This window comes from Eubalaena glacialis, chromosome 10 (genome assembly GCF_028564815.1).
Source record: "Eubalaena glacialis isolate mEubGla1 chromosome 10, mEubGla1.1.hap2.+ XY, whole genome shotgun sequence".
NCBI lineage: Eukaryota > Metazoa > Chordata > Mammalia > Artiodactyla > Balaenidae > Eubalaena > Eubalaena glacialis.
Genome location: NC_083725.1, coordinates 111400453 through 111424069, shown reverse-complemented (window position 1 = coordinate 111424069; position 23617 = coordinate 111400453). Strand labels below are relative to the sequence as shown.

The 23617-nt window shown below is 40.4% G+C and overlaps 1 protein-coding gene across 1 annotated transcript; it reads left to right on the top strand.

Moving 5' to 3' along the window:
* Nucleotides 1–7026: 7026 nt before the first annotated feature.
* On the top strand, nucleotides 7027–22011 carry CBLIF (cobalamin binding intrinsic factor). Its single transcript, XM_061203418.1, has 9 exons — nucleotides 7027–7105; nucleotides 7803–7979; nucleotides 8729–8842; nucleotides 9258–9398; nucleotides 11266–11447; nucleotides 15574–15751; nucleotides 17120–17321; nucleotides 19773–19891; nucleotides 21950–22011. Exons 1-9 carry the CDS (start codon nucleotides 7027–7029, stop codon nucleotides 22009–22011), a joined length of 1254 nt encoding a protein of 417 aa, XP_061059401.1.
* Nucleotides 22012–23617: the final 1606 nt, after the last annotated feature.

Below are 23617 nucleotides of genomic sequence, written 5' to 3'. Positions count from 1 at the left end.
CCTAGCAAAGGCAATCAGGGAAGAAAAAGAAATAAAAGGAATACAAATTGGAAAAGAAGAAGTCAAACTCTCACTGTTTGCAGATGACATGATACCATACATAAAGAATCGTAAAGATGCCACCAGAAAACTACTAGAGCTAATCAATGAATTTGGTAAAGTAGCAGGATACAAAATTAATGCACAGAAATCTCTTGCATTCCTATACACTAATGATGAAAAATCTGAAAGAGAAATTAAGGAAACACTCCCACTGACCATTGCAACAAAAAGAATAAAATACCGAGGAATAAAGCTACCTAGGGAGACAAAAGACCTGTATGTAGAAAACTATAAGACACTGATGAAAGAAATTAAAGATGATACCAATAGATGGAGAGATATACCATGTTCTTGGATTGGAAGGATCAATATTGTGAAAATGAGTATACTACCCAAAGCAATCTACAGATTCAATGCCATCCCTATCAAATTACCAATGGCATTTTTTACAGAACTAGAACAGAAAATCTTAAAATTTGTATGGAGACACAAAAGACCCCGAATAGCCAAAGCAGTCTTGAGGGAAAAAAACGGACCTGGAGGAATCAGACTCCCTGACTTCAGACTATACTACAAAGCTACAGTAATCAAGACAATATGGTACTGGCACAAAAACAGAAATATAGATCAATGGAACAGGATACAAAGCCCAGAGATAAACCCACGCACCTATGGTCAACTAATCTATGACAAAGGAGGCAAGGATATACAATGAAGAAAAGACAGTCTCTTCAATAAGTAGTGCTGGGAAAACTGGACAGCTACATGTAAAAGAATGAAATTAGAACACTCCCTAACACCATGCACAAAAATAAACTCAAAATGGATTAGACACCTAAATGTAAGACCAGACACTCTAAAACTCTTAGAGGAAAACATAGGAAGTACACTCTTTGACATAAATCACAGCAAGATCTTTTTTGATCCACGTCCTAGAGTAATGGAAATAAAAACAAAAATAAACAAATGGGACCTAATGAAACTTCAAAGCTTTTGCACAGCAAAGGAAACCATAAACAAGACGAAAAGACAACCCTCAGAATGGGAGAAAATATTTGCAAACAAATCAACGGACAAAGGATTAATCTCCAAAATATATAGACAGCTCATGCAGCTCAATATTAAAGAAACAAACAACCCAATCCAAAAATGGGCAGAAGACCTAAATAGACATTTCTCCAAAGAAGATATACAGATTGCCAACAAACACATGTAAGGATGCTCAACATCACTAATCATTAGAGAAATGCAAATCAAAACTACAATGACGTATCAGCTCACACCAGTTAGAATGGGCGTCATCAGAAAATCTACAAACAAATGCTGGAGAGGGTGTGGAGAAAAGGAAACCCTCTTGCACTGTTGGTGGGAATATCAATTGATACAGCCACTATGGAGAACAGTATGGAGGTTCCTTAAAAAACTGAAAATAGATTTACCATATGATCCAACAATCCCACTACTGGGCATATACCCAGAGAAAACTGTAATTCAAAAAGACACATGCACCCCAATGTTCATTGCAGCACTATTTACAATAGTCAGGTCATGGAAGCAACCTAAATGCCCATCGACAGACAAATGGATAAAGAAGTTGTGGTACATATATACAATGGAATATTACTCAGCCATAAAAAGGAATGAAATTGAGTCATTTGTTGAGACGTGGATGGATCTAGAGACTGTCATACAGAGTGAAGTAAGTCAGAAAGAGAAAAACAAATATCGTATATTAACGCATGTATGTGGAACCTAGAAAAATGGTACAGATGAGCCGGTTTGCAGGGCAGAAGTTGAGACACAGACGTAGAGAACAGACATATGGACACCAAGGGGGGAAAACTGCAGTGGGGTGGGGATGGTGGTGTGCTGAATTGGGCGATTGGGATTGACATGTATACACTGATGTGCATAAAATTGATGACTAATAAGAACCTGCAGTATAAAAAAACGAACAAAACAACTAATACTAATCTTTCATTGGGTTATTTGTATGGAAATATGTTAATATAAATGTTTCAGACATTACATGAAATTTCTAAAAATCTTATATGTTCTGGTATAATGTTATAAGTCATAATTCTAGTTATTATTTTAAAATGTATATCTCAGAAATAACTAAATTTCCTTGTCAAGTGCATTATTATGAACTTTCATCAAATCTTTAACTGTGGTCATTTTAAAGTCTTTTGTCATTTACAGACAGTTCTGGGTGTACTGTGATGCTTTTGCAAATATGTTCCTATAAAAGGGTTTCATCTTCAAGGAATTCATGGATAAGACTCTGACAAGTACAGGTTTCTGGTAACTGACTGAAGTGAATGAATAAGCATTTTCAGAACTCTAATGAAAAACTGATGAACTCATAAAAGTGCTAACAAAAGATCAAGATGAAAAAAAAATTAATTACATGGGACTGAGTGAACTGATGAGGATGATTATAATTTTTGTGACTTTCTGTTTGAATTAAAAAAAAAAAATCCCACAAGGACTCAGAGGCAAAGAATATACAAATCAATTTTCACTGCAAAGTAAAGGAGCTGTTACAGTGGAGGATTACTGGACTGAATGTCAATATTATGACATAGTATGGGTGTGTTTCGTGTTTCGTAATTGCGATCATTGTTGTTTTTGTTGTGGTCATCCATTTACAATGCTTGGTGTCAGTCTATTTATCTCTTGTAAAAATAAAATACAGTGTGTGTGGAAAAAAAAAAAAAAGAAGAAAAGAAAATGGTATAGCTGAACCGGTTTGCAGAGCAGAAATTGAGACACAGAAGTAGAGAAAAAACATATGGATACCAAGGGGGGAATGCGGCGGGGGTGGGGGGTGGTGGTGGGATGAATTGGGAGATTAGGATTGACATGTATACACTGATGTGCATAAAATGGATGACTGATAAGAACCTGCTGTATAAAAAAATAAATTAAATTAAATTAAAAAAAAAAAAAGAAACTATAGCCTCTGTGGTTTCTGTTCTGAAAGTTATTTGCTAATGGAAACAACTGTGTCAACATCAGTCTTGAAGCAACCATGGCTGTAAGAAAGTGTATGTTCAGAGAGCAGGCACACCAAGCGTGCACGGGTTATCTCAGGACGGTTATGAGCAGGTCTGGAACCCAAGGTCAGCACCATGCTGGTTCCTAATCCTGTATTAGATCCTTACTGCTGCTCTAACAAATTACCACAAATGTACTGGCTTAAAACAAAGATAGATGTATTCTCCTACACTTCTGGAGGTCAGAAGTTTGAACTGGGACTCACTGGGCTAAAATCAAAGTGTTGAAAGGGCTGTGTTCTTCAAGAGCTTCTAGGGGAGAATCCATTTCCTTGTGTGTTCCAGCTTCTGGAGGAATCCTGCGCTCCTAAGCTCACGGCCCCGCCGCCTTCAAGGCCAGCAATTGTATCATGCTGACCTCTACTTCCTTCATCACCTCTCCTTCTCTGACTCTAAGTCTCCTGCCTCCCTCTTCCACTTATGGACCCCTGTGATTATATTGGGTCCATCGAGATAATCTACAATAATCTTCTTATTTTAAAGTCAGTTTAATAACGACCTTAATTCCCTTTGTTATCGACCAGGGTTTTTGGCCTCCTTAGTCAGTAGAAATTGATCAGAGGCCAGACAAGAAATTCAGGTGAGGCTTTATTGGGACCCCTGCTACAGCAGCGGGGAGAGAGAACAAGTAACATGTTCCCTTGCTAGCTCACTCCCCGAGCAGGAGCAAGCTGGTTCCTTACATGGGGGTGAAGGTAGGGATGTGTCTGGGGATCGGGCCGGGGGGTGGGGGGTGGCGTGCACAGGAGGCATGCACAGTACCCTGCTTTTGCTCCCAGCTCTTCAGAAGTGCCAGTTGAGCTTGTTTGGTCTTTTTGTATTTTTTGTCCAGAATTTGCCCCAACTGCACATTCATGAAGTTATTTTTAGACCCTTATAGTTTCTTTGTATTTTGTCGCTCAAGGAGACGTTTGTCCAGGTTCAAGCGTTGCAGCACTGCACAAAGGGTCCCAGGTCCCAGCCTGACTCACCTTTACCATGTAACTTAGCATATTCACAGATTCCAGAGATTAGGATATGGACCTCTTGGAGGTGGGGGAATTATTCTACTCCTTCATAGGGCATACAAGGCTCTCTACCATGCAGACCAAAACTGTCTTTCTGGCTTCATCTCCCACCACATGCTGTGTATTAGTGATATATCGCTGTATAACAAGTCACCCTAAAACTTAATGGCTTAAAACAACAACACTTATTATCTCACAGTTTCTATGGGTGAGGAATCCAGGGACAGGTTACCTGGGTCCTCTAGCTCATGGTCTTTCATGAGGCTGCAGCCAAGATATCGGCTGGGGCTGCTTACATCGCAAAGCTCAGCTGAGGAAGGATTTGCTTTCAAGCTCATCCTCGTGACCCTTGGCGGGATTCTTTCCCCCCTGGCTGTGGGCTGGAAGCTGCTCTCAGTTCTTTGCTGCACCGGCCCCTCCATAAGGCAGCTTACAGCGCGGCAGCTGCTTCATCAGAGCAAAAAGCGAGAAGAGCCAGAGAGACTGCAAGCAAGACGGAGCCGGTCTACTGCAACCTCATCCCATCACTTTTGCTGTATTATATTTATTAGAGGCAAGGCCAGCCCACACGCTAGAGAAGGGGATTGATTACATAAGAGCATGAATGCCAGGAGGTGGGAACATGGGTCGATGTTAGAAGCTGTCTAGCACACCCCAATACGTATCCTGTGTTCTCACCTACGAAACCACCAAATTAATCCAAGAAAGAAAAAAACATACTTTTTTTTTTATCACCCATGCTCTATATTTGTTCATTAATTCACTCGTTCAAAAAGTATTCATTTGATAATGCCACTTGCAGCAACATGGATGGACCTAGAGATTATCATACTAAATGAAGTATGACAGAGAAAGACAAATATCATGAGATACTTACATGTGGAATCTAAAATATGATACAAATGAACTTATTTACAACACAGAAACAGACTCACAGACTTAGAAAACAAACTATGGTTACCAAAGGGGAAAGGGGGTGGGGGAGGGATAAATTAGGATTTGGGGATTAGCAGATACAAACTACTATATATAAAATAGATAAACAACAAGGTCCTACTGTATAGCACAGGGAACTATATTCAATATCCTGTAGTAAACAAAATGGAAAAGAGTATGAAAAAGAATATATAACTGAATCACTCTGCTGTACACCAGAAACTAAAGAATAAAATAAAATTAAATAAATAAAATGAAATAAAATTAAAAAATAAATAAAATTTTTAAAAAGTATTCATTTGATTCCTACTGTGAGCTGGGTAGTGTCTCAAGTACCTGGGACAAAGCAGTGAACAAAATAGATTAAGCTCCTGCCCCTTTGGAGCAGACATTCTAGTGGGGAAGGAGACAGACAGTAAGTGAACTACACATAGAGTATGACAGAGGGAGAGGAGCTAGAGCAGGTAAGGGGCACGGTGGGTGTCAGGGGGGTGAGGCTGTCTCATATGGAATGGTCTGGAAGGCTTCTCTAAAAGCTGACCTTTGAGCAGAGACATGAAAGAAGTGAGGGAGCCACCATGAGAGTATTTGGAGTAAGGATTTCCCAGGCAGAGAGGACAGCAAGAGCAAAGGTGGCTGATGGGTCCAAGGAACAAGAAGTGCTGCTGCAGGGAGATCAGCTCCGTGCTTTGTGACCACCTAGAGGGGTGGGAAAGGGAGGGCGGGAGGGAGGGAGATGCAAGAGGGAGGAGATATGGGAACATATGTATATGTATAACTGATTTACTTTGTTATAAAGCAGAAACTAACACACCATTGTAAAGCAATTATACTCCAATAAAGATGTTAAAAAAAAAAAAAAAGAAGTGCTGCTGGAACAGAGTGAACAAAGGAGAAAGTGGGTGGAGGTGAGGTCCAGAAGGAAACCAGATGCCAGATCTTACAGGGCCTGGAGGTCATTAAAAGGAATTTGAATTTTTTTTTTTTTTTTTGCTTTTTCATCATATGGTATATTTGTTCAATTTTTATCGGAGTATAGTTGATTTACAATGTTGTGTTAGTCTAAGCTGGGAGTCACTGTGAGAATGGCCTCCTAAAAGGAGCTACTTAAAATGCGGTAGTTAGAAAAAAAAGTAGCCCCCTCCTTCATAATCTCATTATTTCCAGTTCTCTGTGTGAGGGGGAGATATACTTTGCTTTATTATACAGCTACAATTCTAAAAAAGTTTTTAATATATACATATTACTTAATATAGTTCATTGATCTCATGCTTTGCAATTACTTACTTTAAAAGATAATATCTGAAAGCCCTGGGTGTTTGAAACTGCTTTCAGCCCCAGATAAGGAAAAAGAAATCAAACAAAACAATTTATGGCCCATTGCTTTCCCAACATCAAACAACTTCAAAGAGCCTAGGCTGGAACCCAGGTCATGTCAATTTAATTCATTGCATAAAGCCAGACCTCACCTGGCCGATGCTCACCTGAGAGCCTAAGAGGGCTTATTGTAAAGCAAGTGCCTCAGACTGTAAGTGAGGTGGTGCCTTAGGAATCCCCCAAACCTCAATGAAGTGGTTGCCAATAAACAGCCAAGAGGCTGTCTGGGTGTGCAAAGGCTTAGGAGAAAGTCTCTGTTATACGCACACATTAGCCGGCCTCCCAGGATTTTAGTAAAGGATACTTGGTCATCGCTGCCTCCACCGCATATTAAGCCCTGAGTGTCTCCTATGACTGTGCGGCCTAGATGTGACCTTCAGGCACCTTGGAGGCTCTATAGTAGGTAAACTTAGATAAGCAAATGGAAATTAGTTTTATCAGGGAGAGAGCGGTCAGCATAAGTGGTTAGGAGTGGCTGGAGGATGGGGGAGGAGGGCAGACTGTTTTACAAAGAGAAGCGTATATAAGAAAAAGTAGAGAAATACTCTACTTGCAAACACTGGGACTTGTGAACGGGAGACATGGACAGGACAGGGGAGAGTGGGATGACCCGGGTCACCCTCCAACTCCTGACCCTTCTCTGGGCTATGACTGGGACCAGCACCCAGACCGGAAGCTCATGCTGTGAGTAGAGCATTTTCTCCAAGGTCAGGGAAGCAGTTACCCTGGGGATAGGCAGAAACCTCAGACACTGACGTCTGCTCATGAGGTAGTGCCTGAAAATAGCGATCACTCTCGGAGTTCCAAAACAGGTGAGTCAGGGTGTGAGCGTGTGTGGTTCATCTTTCCTGACTTAATAGCATAAGCTCTTTGAGAGGCAAGTCTATGCATTTTACTTTAAGAGAAATTGAAATACCATTGCAGGAATGATGGTTGATGATACAGAGAAAGACCCTCAGTGGCTGTTCTGACCAGGTACCACTACTAGTGAGAATGTTGGGTACCTGCTGAGGATAGGTCATATCCCAAATCTTTCATATTTTTCATGTAAGAGGGAGAAAAAAATGGATTCAAGGAAATCAGTGACTTCTAGGAACATGCTAGAAATAGCATGAAATGTCTGTGAGCCATAGTGCTCGATGTTACTAAGTGAAAAATCACCTTCTTAAAGATAAGGGTTATTTGGGAAGATGTAGGGACTAATTGGCCTCAAAAGAAAAAGCCCAATGTTTTCTCCATTGCTCTTTAATAATCACCCCAAAGGGAGCATCCCTGAGGATACCAAGGCTAATCCTGTCTTCTCCTAAGAGACACAGGAAACATGTTTCTGAGAAGAGGGAATGAGGATGAGGGGTGTGGTAAACGGCTTTGTCCCTTGCAGCTGTTCCCTTAGCAGAGCAGCCCTTGGTTAATGGCATCCAAGTGCTCATGGAGAGCTCCGTGGTCAACTCTGCCTTCCCAAACCCCAGCATCTTGATTGCCATGAACCTGGCCGGAGCCTACAACTTGGAGGCCCAGAAGCTCCTGACTTACAAGCTCATGGCCAGTGACACAGCTGGTGAGAAGACAGGGCCCCTCTGCCCGCTCCCTGAATCTCCACCCCCAGGGCCCACGTCCACGTCGCCCCACCCCAATGCTACCTGTGATGGTACCTGAATCACCCAAACACCTTTCCCTGCATACTTGGAAGGACTCATGTGTGAAGTCAGGGCATTCACACAGGAGGGCAGTAAAGCAGAAAGAGCTCTAGATTAAATGTAAAAGAGTGGATTTCCAGGTCTGGCTCTGCCACTTACTAATTCTGTGACCTTGAACTAGTCACAGATCCCCATCAACCACAAGTTCGTCATTTGCGAAATGCAAATAATTTTAATAACAATAACACTAATAGCAATAACAACAACAACAATAACAATAATAATAAAATCTCTGTTCTGCCTACCTCACAGGAGTTGCCTTGAGGTTCAAATTAGATAAACTTGAGTAAAGTTAAAATTATCTTGTAACTATACATTTTTTATATAGGAATTTGTATGGGTATTCTTGCTGTTTTTCTAAACAGATACCAGGAATTCCTTATGGGGTTGTCAAGTCACATAGAGGCCACTAGATTAATGGCCTACTTAATGTTTTTCCATACTTCTTCAATGTTTTTCCATACTTCTTTCCTTAAGAAAGATCAAAAAACTAATCACATTATTTAAAAAATCGAAATGATCTGGAAAGAAGCAGAGAGCTCAGCCTGGCCCCTGGTGCTCTCTCCCCTGAGAATGCCTTCGTTTAACTATATTGTTCTCTCTTCTACAGACCTTACCATTGGTCAGCTTGCCCTCACCATTATGGCCCTCACCTCCTCCTGCCGAGACCCTGGGAACCGAGTATCGATTCTACAGAGACAAATGGAGAACTGGGCACCTGCCAGTAAGACCTCATCAGAAGGGAAGGGGAAGTGAGGCAAATGGCCCTTCCTGAGAATTTTAAATCTATAAAGAAAAAGGAAGGGAGAGTGGAAGTTTAGGCAAGAGACACAAAGTACCTCTGATGATCCCACAAGTGAGATCTCCACTTCCAATCCAATGAACTAGAAAAGACCACTATCCCAGGGAAACAGTTCTATGCCATCATTGAAGACAGCAGCATCCCTTTTATTCTGTTCTCATGCCAGATGACAGTCTTACTCTGAGACACATGGTCGTTATCTCTTGTCATATGGTATCTTTCTTTTTGGACAGGTTTTCTAGCAATGTCTCTTTAAAAGGTTTGGCTTTTCCTTTTTCACAAATATCTTCTTTATGGTGAATGTTAGTCTTATGAAGGCCCTCTATCCCTTTCCAAGGCCTCAATACCCATGCTTCCTCCTTCTATGGGCCCAGTCTGGCGATCTTGGTGCTGTGCCAGAACAACCCGGAGACGACCTTACCCATAGCAGCCCGCTTTGCCAAGAGCCTGCTGGCCAATTCCTCTCCCTTCAACATGGGTGAGTAGGTCACCACTTTCACACAGTGCCCTGAGCTGGGAACATCAAGGTCACTGAAGGGTAGAGCTGGAGGGAAAGTGGGGGGGGGGGAGCTTTCCATGGAAGAGGAGCTCAGGACCATGAAAATGTCTGTAGATGAGAGATACTTGGCAAATATTTGTTGGACATGTGAATTAAGGTATAAATGAAAGAGAGAAAATAAAACAGAAACCAGGACAATACTTGACATGTCTGACAGTTACAGAGAAATCAGAATCTCCACTGAGAGCAATAAATATGTCATCCAAGTCAGGAGTTGTTCCCAGATGAGTGATTAAATTATTAAATCAGTGTCTGGACTCAGTCCCACCCTGAACCTCCTTTTTAATCGCTGCTGACGCTTCCACACTCTATTCTTCTCGATGCTTCTCCTTACTACATCCAAATATTCTTTTTTTTTTTTTTTTGGCTGTGTTGGGTCTTTGTTGCTGTTCACGAGCTTTCTCTAGTTGCGGCGAGCGGGGTTGGAGCATGAGCTCTAGGTGCATGGGCTTCAGTAGTTGCAGCATGCAGGCTTCAGTAGTTGTGGCTTGCGGGCTCTAGAGTGCAGGCTCAGTAGTTGTGGCTCACGGGCTTCATTGCTCCGCGGCATGTGGGATCTTCCCGGACCAGGGCTCGAACCCATGTCCCCTGCGTTGGCAGGTGGATTCTTAACCACTGCGCCACCAGGGAAGTCCCCAAATATTCTCTTTATACTAAACAGCTACTCTCTGAACACTAAACCCATAATGCTGCCCTTCAAGGATGCACTGGAACCATCTTGTTCCTTCATCCTGCAAGCACGTGGCTGCTTGTGAATGGAAGCTCTATCCTCTACCACACCATGTCCTTCTTCTGCACATAACGATCCCTTCTCTGTATGATGCCCTCTGTGGGGGCCACTGTTATGTCCCTCATTGGTGGTCATCTTTTCTCCTCTACCACTATCTAAGCAACAGTATTATCTCAGGTTTTCACCCCTTATACATGCCACATGAGCAACCTTTCTCTTTTCAGGCTTTATCAGACCAGCACCCAGGTAGATATTTACTCAAGTACCCTCCCCATGGGTCAAACACAGACTGGCCTCTGTTTCCCATCTGGGACCTCATGCATTGCTGGGGCCTCTCTGCCAGTTCAGGAAATTGGGACTTCTTTGCCAACATTGTCATCCTTAATGAGGTGATGAAATTTTGGGTGGAGATTAGGGTGGGGAGGAAAAGATTGATGAAAAAAGTGCCATCTGGCAAGTCTTTGATTTGTTCTGGTCTCGTCATGCCAGAGTTTGCCCATTCAGTTCACACATAATAAGAATGAAATAATGAAAAAAGCCCTTGTGCTGGGTACTATGGGAGATGAAAATCCCCGCCCTCCCCCCATCCGAGAACTCACAGGGCACAGTAACAGCAGAAAGTGCCGAGATCGCAAAACAGGTACGAACAACAAATGCTAAAGGAATCCAGAAAAGAGACTACACTTGTTGTGTGGGGTGACAGAGAGGACTTAAATGAGAGGTGGTGATGGCTGGACCTTCACCACTGCTGACATTTTGAAAGATAAACATTGGGACAAGAGAAGTGGGATTGAAAATGCTGCTAGTTGACTTTCATTCAAAGCATGAGCTGTGGAGTCATACAGATCTGCATTCAGGTGTGTGGCCTTGGGCAGTTACCTAACCTCTCTGAGCCTCCATTTCCTCATCCCCTAAATGGAGATAATTATAGGTCCTATTTCACAGACTGTCCTGAAGGGTAAAGGAGGTAATGAACCTGAACACAATAAGCACACAAATGTTAGTTGTTCATATTGTGGTGGTGGTGGTTGTCTTATCCTGTGCTGTGATTCTCAGACACAGGAGCAATGGTGACCTTGGCTCTGACCTGTATGTACCACAAGATCCCCGTAGGTTCAGAGGAAGGTTACAGAGTCCTGTTCGGTCAGGTACTAAAGAATACTGTGGAGAATATCAGCATGAGGATCCAAGACAATGGCATCATCGGAGACATCTACAGCACTGGCCTTGCCATGCAGGTAAATGCATCATTGATGCCCTTCGCTGGGTCCATGTCCCTAAGCCTGGATTGTAGGACCAAGAGACCAGGCTTCTGGTAGTATCTCTGGGGAGGACCAGCTACTGTGGCTAGAGGTAGATTCCTTACGGCACCTGTGCCTCAGTTTCTCTACTGGTGAAATGCAGGTAAGTGTTAATTCATCCCTACCTCACAGGTAAAGTATAAAATCAAATATGCATGAACTCTTTTCCCTTCCATGGAAAAAAAAAGAAATAAATAAATCCAAGAAATATATTGGTTTATTATGAATAATGATCAGTTTGTTCATAATAATTATAGACAATTGAAAGTTTGGTGTATTAAAAAATAAGGATATTCAAGGAGGTCCTCAAAAAATATTGAATCTTCTGATTCCATGCTGCCAATCAAGTGTTCTTTTATCAGATCTTTACCTTGATCCAAAAAAAGGTGGGATTGTATTCAAAATGATTAATGAAAATAATCTAAAACGGCCTGGACATCTAGTCTTTGTCAAGGTCTTTTACTATCTCAGTCTCAGTTCAACCTCACAAAGATCCCTAATATATGGCAGCGCCAGATGTGTCTGGTCATCAAGTCTATGCTCAGTCCTATGCTTCCCTAGTATAGAGTCTCAGGCTTGGATTCTATAAGATGCTGCTTGATATAGCTCCAAATACAACCACACACACACACACATACACACACCCACACACACACACCCCTCCCCTTCCGTTGATTAGGGCAACATCTTCCCATGGAAAACACACCAATAATAACGGGGAGAGAGAACCAACTAGAATCAAAAATTAAAGGGTCATCTGTGGCCAAATCCTGTAGTCCAAACTAAGAAATTTATGCTCCAGAGTCTCAAAATGCCCCATGGGATTAATAGAAAAACTACATCATGACCTTCCCAACTTGGAAATCCCAAGAAACAGAGAATCATAATGTTATGCTTAATGAATTAAATCAAGCAAAGAAAGATAAATGCTGCATGATATCACCTATATGTGGCATCTAAAAAATAATACAAATGAATGTATATGCAAAACAGAAACAGACTCATAGATATAGAAAACAAACTTGTGGTTACCAAAGGGGAGAGGGAAGCGGGGAGGGACAAATTAGGGGTATGGGACTAACAGGTACAAACTACTATGTATAAAATAGATAAGCAACAAGGATATACTGTATAGCACAGGGAATTATAGCCATTATCTTGTAATAATCTATAATGGAGTATAATCTGCAAAAATACTGAATCACTATACCATATGCCTGAAACTAAAATAATATTGTAAATCAACTATACATCAATAAAAAATAAAGAAAGAGAACCATGGAGTTACAATGCCAACCCTAAATCTAATTTAGCTCTGGACTAGTGCAGGGGGTTGGAGACTGGTCTGATATTCTATACATTAAAAATTAGTGATGTAATGTACAGTATGGTGACTATTGTTAATAATACTGTATTATATATTTGAAAGTTACTAAGAGAGTAAATCTTAAAAGTTCTCATCACAATATAAAAAATGTGAAACTATGTGTGGTGATGAATGTTAACTAGACTTAAACTGTGATCATTTGACAATGTATACAAATATCAAATCATTTGTTACTATACCTGAAACAAATATAATGTTATATGTCAATTACATCTCAATTTTTAAAATATTTTTTAAAATTAAGATTAAAAAATGAGCAAAGGGCATAAATAGACTAGAAATTAGTTCATGTTAAACATAAGAGTAAATACAAAGTCCCCACTCCAATGTGCCATAGGACCAACTAATGAAAATAAAGTCAGTTTCTACATCATGTCGTGGTCAATAAAATTTTGTCAGAGAACAAAACAGTTTGTTTTTATGGCTGAATCATACAAAAGCTTTCCCAGGGCTCAGGTCTAGAAAGCTTTGTCGGGGAACAAAGGAAGTCTTGAAGAAATCTAAGGCAAGTTTTATTCACGACTCACTTAAAATAACCTTGCTCACCTTAGAGCCAGACAGAGAAGTGTTTGCTTTTGCTAATTTGGTTTGTGAATTATATTTGGGATTTTAGCACCTGCAGAGTACACCGTGAAAAGCTGTACCTGGGAATTAAAGTTTTTCCTTGGAAAAAGGCAGGACCTCCATATCCAGATATCATCCATATCCAGATATCAAAGGCCACGTGGATTACTTATCAGTTAGGATACATAACCTCTCCCTACCTGAGTTATGCCAGAGTTTACCCAGGCAGTCTGAAGTCTGAAATCACCAGATATCTACTATATAAACTTTTTCTAATCTAAAATGTTCTGGTGTCAAAAACAAAGGGTTTCTAAGGCTGTAACAAGTTGGGTTTGCATCCCAGATTGGCCACCATTTTAGGCAAATATTGAATTTCCTGGAATTTCATTTTCCCCATAATAGTGAAGGTATAAAAAAAGTCACAGGCACAATGTGGCATTTAATAATTGTTTGTGATCTCTCCCAATGGAAGAGAGGTGATATTTAGCTTCCTTTGCAGCCTTCACTCACCCTCTGCCAGCTGTCAGTGCCCTTCAAGTGACCTAGGCCACCCACATTGTTTCCCAGAGGCATTTCCTCCTCTTTCTTCCATAAATATTCCAACGCTTTCAAGGTTCCTCTGACAAGAACCTAACTTGGGGGCATGAACTTCTTCATGCGAAGTTATTATTGACTTCTAACTGGCTAATGCATTACTCCTTTCTAAAGAGTTGGTGTTGTGATGTTTTATCCCAAGGGGATACATCTCACTTAGTGGGGTTTGGGATATGAATATGGCAAGTGGACGAGATACAGATACGGTTGCTGGGAAAGCCTAACTGATGCCCTTTAACCAAACTGCCCTGTAAAGGGGCCTCTGGGAAGAGCCATTGTCATGGTTAGGGAGGTTAACAGAGCCTGTCAAAACTGCCTAGTTGCTCTCAGTACTGCCTCTAGCTCACAGCCATTTCTGGCTCCCCTCCCTTCTCCCATTTCCCATTCAAAGCTTCAAGTGAATGGGTCATCAGCAACCCCAGCCCATTAACGTGCTCTGGTGGATGAGTCAGCACAACCCTAAAGGCAGGGAGGTGCTAAGGACAGCTTCTGCAACACACCATTACAAAATGCTTTTGCATAGCATCCCATCTGAACCTCCAATGACCGCCCCAAAGGTAGGCAGGAACTATGATTTCTATTTTACCCATGAGACAGAAAACTCAGCAAAGTAGAGTGACTTGCTTGGTGTATTCATCAAGACTCATTTTGCAAATAACAGAAACCCAAATAATTTTTGCTTAAGAAAAAAAAAATGGAGATTTACTATTTCACATAAACTGGGGGATCCAGGGCTCGATTAGGTGATTTCGGGATTAATCAGAATAGAGGGCTCAAATCATATCAGGGATCACTCTTTCATCATCTCTCAGCCATAGTTTTTCTCATTCTCTCCTGCTGTATGGCTTCTTCAGAGTGGCTGAGAAAGATGGTCACTAGCACCTCAATGATTACTAACCCCAGCAAAGGGGAAGAAATGTTTCTCTCTCCCAAAGTCTGTGTATCATGGAAGGACTCTGATTAGTGCATGTGTCCATCAATCACTGTCACCAAGAGGATGGCACTCTACGATTAGCCCAGCCCATGAGTCCACCCTTGTGGCCAGGATCCTGGAGCCTCTCGCTGACAGTACTGACATGATCAAAGAATGTGGGAAGAGTCCACCAAAGGGTGTGTAGAACAACAAAAAACAAAAGAAGTCTACTACCGTTAGATGGCCAGGTTGTCCTACACTAAAGCTTCCCCAGGAGCTTGCTTTGCCAGCTCTCATCCTCCTTCTACATGCAAGAACTGTTAGTAAATACAGCAGCCCTAATAGCACTCCCTGAATCTGAGTGTAGCTCAGATATTTATTGTGTGACTGCTATGTGACAGACACTGAACTAAGCAGTGGGGACACAGCCGTGAATAAGACAGATGTTGTCCTGAACCTCGTGCAGCTTCGGTTTTGGACTCTGGTTGATCACAAAGATTAGTGATCAAGTCTGTCCCTTATAAGGCTAATAAAGGCCAACTCTCAGCTATACCTAATCTGTCTCTCTCTCTCTACCCACCCTCCCACCCCCACCCCGGCCCCAGGCTCTCTCCGTGACACCTGAACGACCTAACAAGGAGTGGAACTGCCAGAAGACCATGGATTCTGTACTGGATGAGATTAAGGAGGGGAAATTCCACAACCCCATGTCCATTGCCCAAATCCTGCCTTCCCTGAAAGGCAAGACATACCTAGATGTGCCCCATGTGTCTTGCAGCCCTGGTAAGAACTCTTAACATCTGTCTCTCCCTATAAAGTGGCAACTTATGCCAGGAATGATACGTGGACCAATTTTAAGTGGCATAAGGGCTTGTTATATCCATGACTGCCATGTAGGCAGGGCCAGTTCCCAAGAGTTGTGTGTTAGCACGCAGCCGTGCTGTCCTGTCCTCAGAATTCTGCTCCCACATCCACTTCATTCAACACACATTTACTGAGCACCTACTATAGGTAAATCATTTTGTTGGATGCTTGTGGAGAGAGAAGATCCATGGTCCTAACAAATAACATATGACTTCATTCATTCATTTGACAAATGCACCAAACATTAGGCAATATCTTATCATATCTGCTCTTTACAAAGTCAGGAGATGGTATGTAGACAAAAACTACAATATTTGGAAGAATGAAATAAGTATTAAACAGAAATAGAAGCCATATACAGTGCAAAAGCAAAGAAAGTATGACCGATCATTGAGTTTGGGAACCTTAGGAGAAGAACAGAGTTGATATTTCAGCCAAGACTTGGAGATACAAAAATGTGCTCATAGCACACCAAGGGGATGGGGTGGAAATCTGGCACATTACCTTTTTATTTGAAATATCTTTATTTTATCCATTTACAAATATAATACAGAGATACTTAAAATTCAAACATGGCAGAAATATACATCTAGAAAGTAGAGTCCTGCAAAAAAATTTATCACCCCAGAGTCTTTGGTATAGAGTCCTCCAACTCTTCTTTCTAATCAAATACTAACATAAAGTATGATTCATCTTATGTTGCATGGACTTCCTGAGATAAGCAGAGATTAGTAAGCTCCTTGTCTATCTCAGTACAGAATCTATAGAGACCACAATTAAGCAATCTGACAACAATCATACCAAACATAGCCACACTCACTAACTCCTTAGGCTGCTTCCCAAAGATTTCCCAACTTGAACAAGGTGGCCATGGAGTCCTTCCTAGGATTCTACACTAGGTGCCCAGGTATTTTGTTAAATGGTCTGAAACTTACTACCTTGGCTTCCAGATTCTTCGGGTTAACAAAAAACCCCAAGTGAACAGAGAGCACCATGTAAAATACATGACTTAGGGCTCAAAGTCCTCCCTTCAGTTTACAAATCCTTTTAACAAAATGAACGTTCGTTATTAAGCTAGCTGTCAGTTCTTCAGCTACGATCAATTCTCTAGGATGGAAATGAGAGCTTCATAGGTCACACCAGTTCTTCAGAACAATCCACAAAGGACACAAAACCACTGTCATCTCTTGAAATGTGTTCTGGGATAAGCTGCCAATAACAGAGATTTTGTACCTGTACTACAAACCCCATAATCTTTAACAAATTTGGCCTCTTTGCTCTTCCCAGATCATGAGGTGCAACCAACTCTACCCAACCCTCCTAGCCCTGTTCCCACCTCAGCATCCAATATCACCGTCAAATACACCATAAATAACCAGCTGAGGGGTGTGGAGCTTCTCTTCAATGAGACCATCAATGTTAGTGTAAAAAGAGGATCAGTGCTACTTGTTGTCCTAGAGGAAGCACAGCGCAAAAACCCCACGTTCAAGTGAGTGTTACAAGTGACATTCACCACTCCTCCCAAGCCCAACCTGAATTCCCATTCTCTCTCTCCTTCCTTCATTTTCTTGCTTTTTTCCCTTCTGATAACATAACAGATCTTTATTTAATAGCCCTTTGAAGAGCCTGCAATCTATTAACTAGGCAAGGCTCTCATAAAAATTAAATCATTCAAGTCAATATAAGATGGAGTTTTTTTTTTTTATAAATTTATTTATTTTATTTATTTATTATTTTTGGCTGCGTTGGGTCTTCGTTGCTACTCTACGTTGCGCTGCATGGGCTTCTCACTGCAGTGCCTTCTCTTGTTGCGGAGCATGGGCTCTAGGCACACGGGCTTCAGTAGTTGTGGCACGCTGGCTCAGTAGTTGTGGAGCCCAGGCTTAGTTGCTCCGCTGCATGTGGGATCTTCGTGGACCATGGCTCGAACCCGTGTCCCCTGCATTGGCAGGTGGATTCTTAACCACTGTGCCACCAGGGAAGCCCAAGATGGAGTTTTTAAAACAGGAATTCAAAGGAGAGAGAGCACAGTGTGGATTAGAAGAGTCAAGGAAGGCTGGTGGCTTTGGACCACATTCAAAGAATAGGTACCATACAGGAAGATATGGAAGGATGGTGTTCTAGGAAGAGGGGGATGGTGAGGACAAAGCATTTGAGACAGGACTGAGCAAGGAATTTAGGGTCAATGACTAGACCAGCTTGACTAGACAAGAGAATACAGGACTGAATTAAATGAATGATGTCTGGAAGGATAGATTGGGTGATATTGTAGAAAGCCTGAAATACCAGGCTAAGGAATTCGGACTTCATGTTGCAGAGAAGAATTGAAAGTTTTTGAGTAAGAAAAGTCATGTTGTAAAACGTTAATTGGTTTGGGGAATGAGTGACAAGGAGGAAAGCTAGGGCATGACTACAGAAATGAAGCTGTAAACTGATGAGGACTTCATCTAGGAGAAATGTCCTCATACCAAGGAAGATGCCCCAGGGCTCATGAGTGACTGGATGTGGGGGTCAAGAGCAAGAAGCTTCAAAACTATTGGTAGGAGTGTCAGGAAGAAAGAATGTCCTTCAGAGAAAAACCCAATTCCTTTAGATGATTGTTGGCATTCAAAACAGAAACATTAGGAAGCTTTTGGAGGTATAAAGGAAGTCCTAGAAAAAGAGGTCAGGACAAGCAAAAGAGATTGGGTAGTCACCTGATAGAGTTGACGACTGAAGTTAGGGACAGTGTAGTAGGTGGCAGATACAATGTTTCCAATAAACCATGAGACAGATATAATTATTCCCATTTTACAGATAGAACCACTTAGGCCCAAAATGGTTAAGTAATATTCTGAAGATCACATAACATGCAACTAGTGGAATTGAGATCTGAACCCAGATTTGACTGACTCTTATGTTCTTTCTACTACCCAGTTGGGAAAGGGGAAATTATAGAAATAAATCACAAAGGAGAACATTAAACATTGGGGAATGTTTATAGTTTGCAAAAAGAGGAAAAAGTAGAGAAATATGGAGAAGCCTAAGCTATAGGAGGAGGAGGGGGAAGATGCCAGGTCATGGAAAGGAAAAGAGGAGATACTTTCAAAGGAAAGATGGCCCAATCCAAATTCTGCAGAGAGATGTCCAGGAGAAAGACTGACAAAGGCCAAGGAATAGACGAGTGACATGGGATCTATTCTCCAGGGTTAGGATAAGTACACGTGTCTGCTGCCCACAGACCAGCTCCATAACTTCCCTAACTTCTGTGGAACAGGTCAAGATAAAGATCGCATTTCGAGAATACTTAATTTTCCAACAACCTGCTGAATATACTTTACTTCTTCTCTAAGCTTAGCTTTAAATTTGCCTGATTTAACTTTTCCTAACTATAAATGTAATAAATACACATAGAAGAAATTTTGAGGGGGGGAAGCATAAAGAAGAAAACAAAGCATCTATAGTCTATCCACAATATAATCACTGTTGATATTTTTTATAATTTTATAGGTATTTTCTCCATGCATATTACAAATAGTTGTGATCCATAATATACGAGATAGATATTTCTGATACAACGTGTATCCCACATTTTCACTTAATATTATTGCATAAGCATTTTCCCATTTCACTGAAAAATATTGAAAAATACGATTTTCATAACTGCAAAAGAGTCAATCTTGGATATTCATTCCATCACTCACCTAATTTTTTTGCCCATTGTTGGACATTTACATTTTAAAAATTTGCTTATTGATAGGTTTTTTAAAAATCTGTTCATTTTATTTTTATTTAATTCCAAGTGAAGTAATTTTATGTTCATTAGTCATTTGCATTTTCTCTTTGAAACATGATTTTTTCTGATCTTTAAAGCATTTAGAAGGTTTCTGTCCCTTCATCTTAACTTCTTATTGCCTGACTTAAAGTGAGGTATTAATCGTATATGATTTTATTCTTACAGATTTGAAACCACAATGACATCCTGGGGACCTGTGGTCTCTTCTATTAACAATATCGCTGAAAATGTTAATCACAAGACGTTTTGGCAGTTCCTGAGCGGCAAAACACCTTTAAATGAAGGTGAGAGAAGAAAAGGAATGTGGGCATTTTCTCCATCGTTTGAAGGCTAATTCTTTCATTGCCATATTTAATTTATTCATTTATTTAATCGATAAATAATTGTGAGACTGTATGTATATACAATAATTGTACATATAGCTGTTACATATGTATGTACATACGCAGATATATTATGAATATATATACAGTGTTGATAGATGATAGATAGAAAGATAGAACAGATGGGTAGCTCTCTAAAATAGCTTTTGAAAAAATCAAGAATCCTAACTCCACTCCGAGCCAGTGGGAAAATACCCAGTGAACAAGAAAAGTGGATTGACCTAAAGTAGTAAGAGCTAAAGATGGAAAAAGCAGATGTGAGAAAGATTTTTTTTTTAAGTGTGTGATCTAAGAAGATGGCCAATTCGGGGTTAAAAAATTAAACACGTATGTGTAAAGCAAAAGAACAGTGAATTCATAGCCAGTGGGAAATAAATGAGAGGGATAAGATAACATCTATTAATGTAGTAACGTTATCTTATTTCATACTCACATCAACCCTGTAGGCATTAGTGACTCTTTTTACAACAGAAAAAACTAAGTCTCACAAACAAAAAAGGGACTTGCCCAAGGCATACATGTAGTATGTGATAGAGCAGATAATCAAGACCACAGCTTCACTCAAAATCCATTCTTCGTCTTCTTTTGTTGTAGTGTTGTTAAAAATCACCAGAAAGAAGAATGTTTGGGTGAGGAAAGTGGGAAGAATAAAACTCAGACTTCAGCAAAACCTTAACAATCTTTACAATGTTTGTGCAAATACTAAAATATCCTGCAACTTAAAGAGTACTGGTCTATGGTTTTGTCGAAGGATGATGTTACCTAGTTAACCTGATGTTCATTGTCATCGTGCTTTGTCAAGATGCTTCATTATCCAAGATTACAATGAGAGAGACGTTTTTCCTAGAGCCTACCATGGATTTGACAAAAATATCTGGTCAGAATTTGTGGAATTGAAGCACAGCATTTAAGAAAGATCTTAGAGTCACATAAGCCTTGGTTAGAATACCCTTCTCTCTCTCTCTCTCTTTTTTTTTTTTTTTGCCACACCATACAGCTTGCAGGATCTTAGTTCCCTGACCAGGGATCAAACCTGGGCCCAGCAGTAAAAGCACTGAGTCCTAACCACTGCACCACCAGGGAATTCCTGAAGCCCCTTCTCTTATTTTCTAGCTATACTAGGCAAATAATGAATCTTCTCTGAGGCACAGTGCCCACAGCTATAATATGGAAAGAGCAATAACCATTTCTTAGGTTATTGTGAGGATTAGAAATAATGTGTTTGAAATGAGTAAATTCAGTGCCTTTTGCATGGCATTTGTTCAAAAATGCTAATCACTATTGCTATTAATTCTCTTACCACCTTCATCTTAAGAATTGCCCTGGGAACTTAAATCAGGCTAATTCTCATGTCTGCCAGTTACTTTTCTTCTCTGGGGAAAAGAAAGTCCTCTGAGATCCAAAAAGATTTGGGCCTGGAATTGTCATGCTTTCTGATGCCTGGCTACTTCAGAGTTAATCATCGATTATGTCATCATCTGTGTTTCCTGCCCAGAAAGACAAGAATTCTCAACCCACTGCCCTTCCTCACTTCTTACAAAATCTTCCAAAATGAACATGAGTTCCCACCTTGAATGCTCTAAATTTGGCTTACATAAGCCATTTTAATAGTAACTACTTTCTTGCATACTTATTATGTGTCAGATACTGTATGAGGCATTTGGCAGTCATTATTTCTAATCCTGAAAATAATTCTTCAGCATAAATACTAGTAGTACAATAGTGTATATGAGGGAAGGAGGCTGGCACAATATAAGGGGCTTGGCCAAAGATGTGCTCCACATGGCAACTGAGAACCTGGAAACAAGGACCCCTGAATCTCAGTTCCATGCTCCCTTCATACTAATCAACTCTTTGGCGATTTTGTCTCTCTAACTAATTTAATGGGCTGGTCCCGTGGGAGGGTGGCGTGGTTATGGGCACCGTGGGCACCTCGTGTTGTTCTCTGCTTGTTTCCAGGAGTTGCTGACTACAAACCCTTCAACCATGAGCACATCACAGCCAACTTCACACAGTACTAAGGAGGAGAAGGATTGAGCTTCTATCAAACGTCCCCAGAGGACGGCTGGAATTTTTTTTTCACCTCATTTCAAATCTGTGCAAAAAAGTCAGTATTTACAATGCTACCATATTCCTGGTTAAAACATGGAAACCACAATGTAAAATAAATGATGCAAACGTCACTGGAGTTTCAACATCTGTGACCCATGAAAGAAAAAGTCCGGCTTCTCAAGACAATGACGGCCAGTCATCATTTAAACCTAGGGTGAGGGGGAAAAGGGGGCGTCTCACTGATATTTTGGAAGGTCTTTCTGATCTTTTTGATTAATTAACCAACACACTCTTTTATTCTATAAAGGAAATGATGTATCTTTAAAACTTCTATTTTTATTTCTTATACCAAGTACTCCTTTTCAAATCACCTAGTGTAAACATATATATGTACACACACATTCATCCATACATAAAGTGATGAAAATTATTTCATATGAAGCTCCCAGATGGTTCAGAACTAGGTAAATCATGTTATCGATATATCACAACTCTCCCCTTCCATTTCTAATATTTGTTCTGCGTAAATCACATTTCAAATATATTTTGTATAATTTATATATGTATTTAATATATTAATATGAACATAATGTGTGTTTAATAGTAATATAAATTTAACATACAATATGTTTTATATATTAAATGTAGATATATAACTGTGTCCCATAAATAATACATATAATATTTTAGATATAAAATATAGATCTATAATCTCACCCTGTCCTACATATGTATATAAATACTGAAGTTACAGATCTTTGGGAGAAAAATTTAAGACAATCAACTGGTAAATTCTGCTTGTTGGAGTCAACACTGGAACAAACTTTCTAGAGAAGAATATGAACATTTGTATCAAAAGACATAAGATATACACTTTGATCCCCAAAAGTCCTAATTCTGAAATTTATAGAAAGGGGGAAATCATAAGAGGACACAGATATATATATAAGAATCTAAATGTCAGCTGGGATGATTAGAGAAAAAAACTTAGATATGCAGCCTCAATACAGTTCCTAAAACTGAAGCCCAGAAGTGGACAGACTTCACGGCCCCATCACAGGCCTCCCCTCCTGGCATCTCAGAGTAAGAACCTGCTCTCTGGTAACAATCTGGCTCCCAGGAGAAAGAGGCATGAACCACACAGGCCCAGATCCTCACACCCATCACAGCTATTAGGTAAGTCACTGTATCCCTGAAAAAGACCAGGACTGTTACAATGGTAGAAACCCTCAGGGAGTGGTGAATAAGTGCTCTCTCATAACATATGATAATGTTTGTAATATGGAAAACATGGAAACAATGTGTATGTCCAAAAACAGAGCAATGCATAGGTAAACCCTGGTGGGTCTGTATGATGGGATTCTTATAAGTCACTAAAATTCATGTTGAAGATAAATACTTGATGACATGAAAAGACATTCATGCATAGCCAAGTGAAGAAATCAGACTACACAACATCACAATATCATCCATCCCAGGGTGTGACAGTGGTTATCTCTGCATGATAGAATGATTAGTGATTGATGTTTTTTTGTTTATTTGTTTCTCTGGTTTCTAAGTTTTCTCCATTCAACA

Bases quoted from the DNA above. Each gene is read 5' to 3' on its own strand.
- CBLIF (XM_061203418.1), top strand. From the start codon at position 7,027: ATGACCCGGGTCACCCTCCAACTCCTGACCCTTCTCTGGGCTATGACT. The intron at 11,448-15,573 runs GTAAATGCATCA...CCCCGGCCCCAG, and splicing joins GCACTGGCCTTGCCATGCAG to GCTCTCTCCGTGACACCTGA. The intron at 15,752-17,119 runs GTAAGAACTCTT...TGCTCTTCCCAG, and splicing joins CCATGTGTCTTGCAGCCCTG to ATCATGAGGTGCAACCAACT.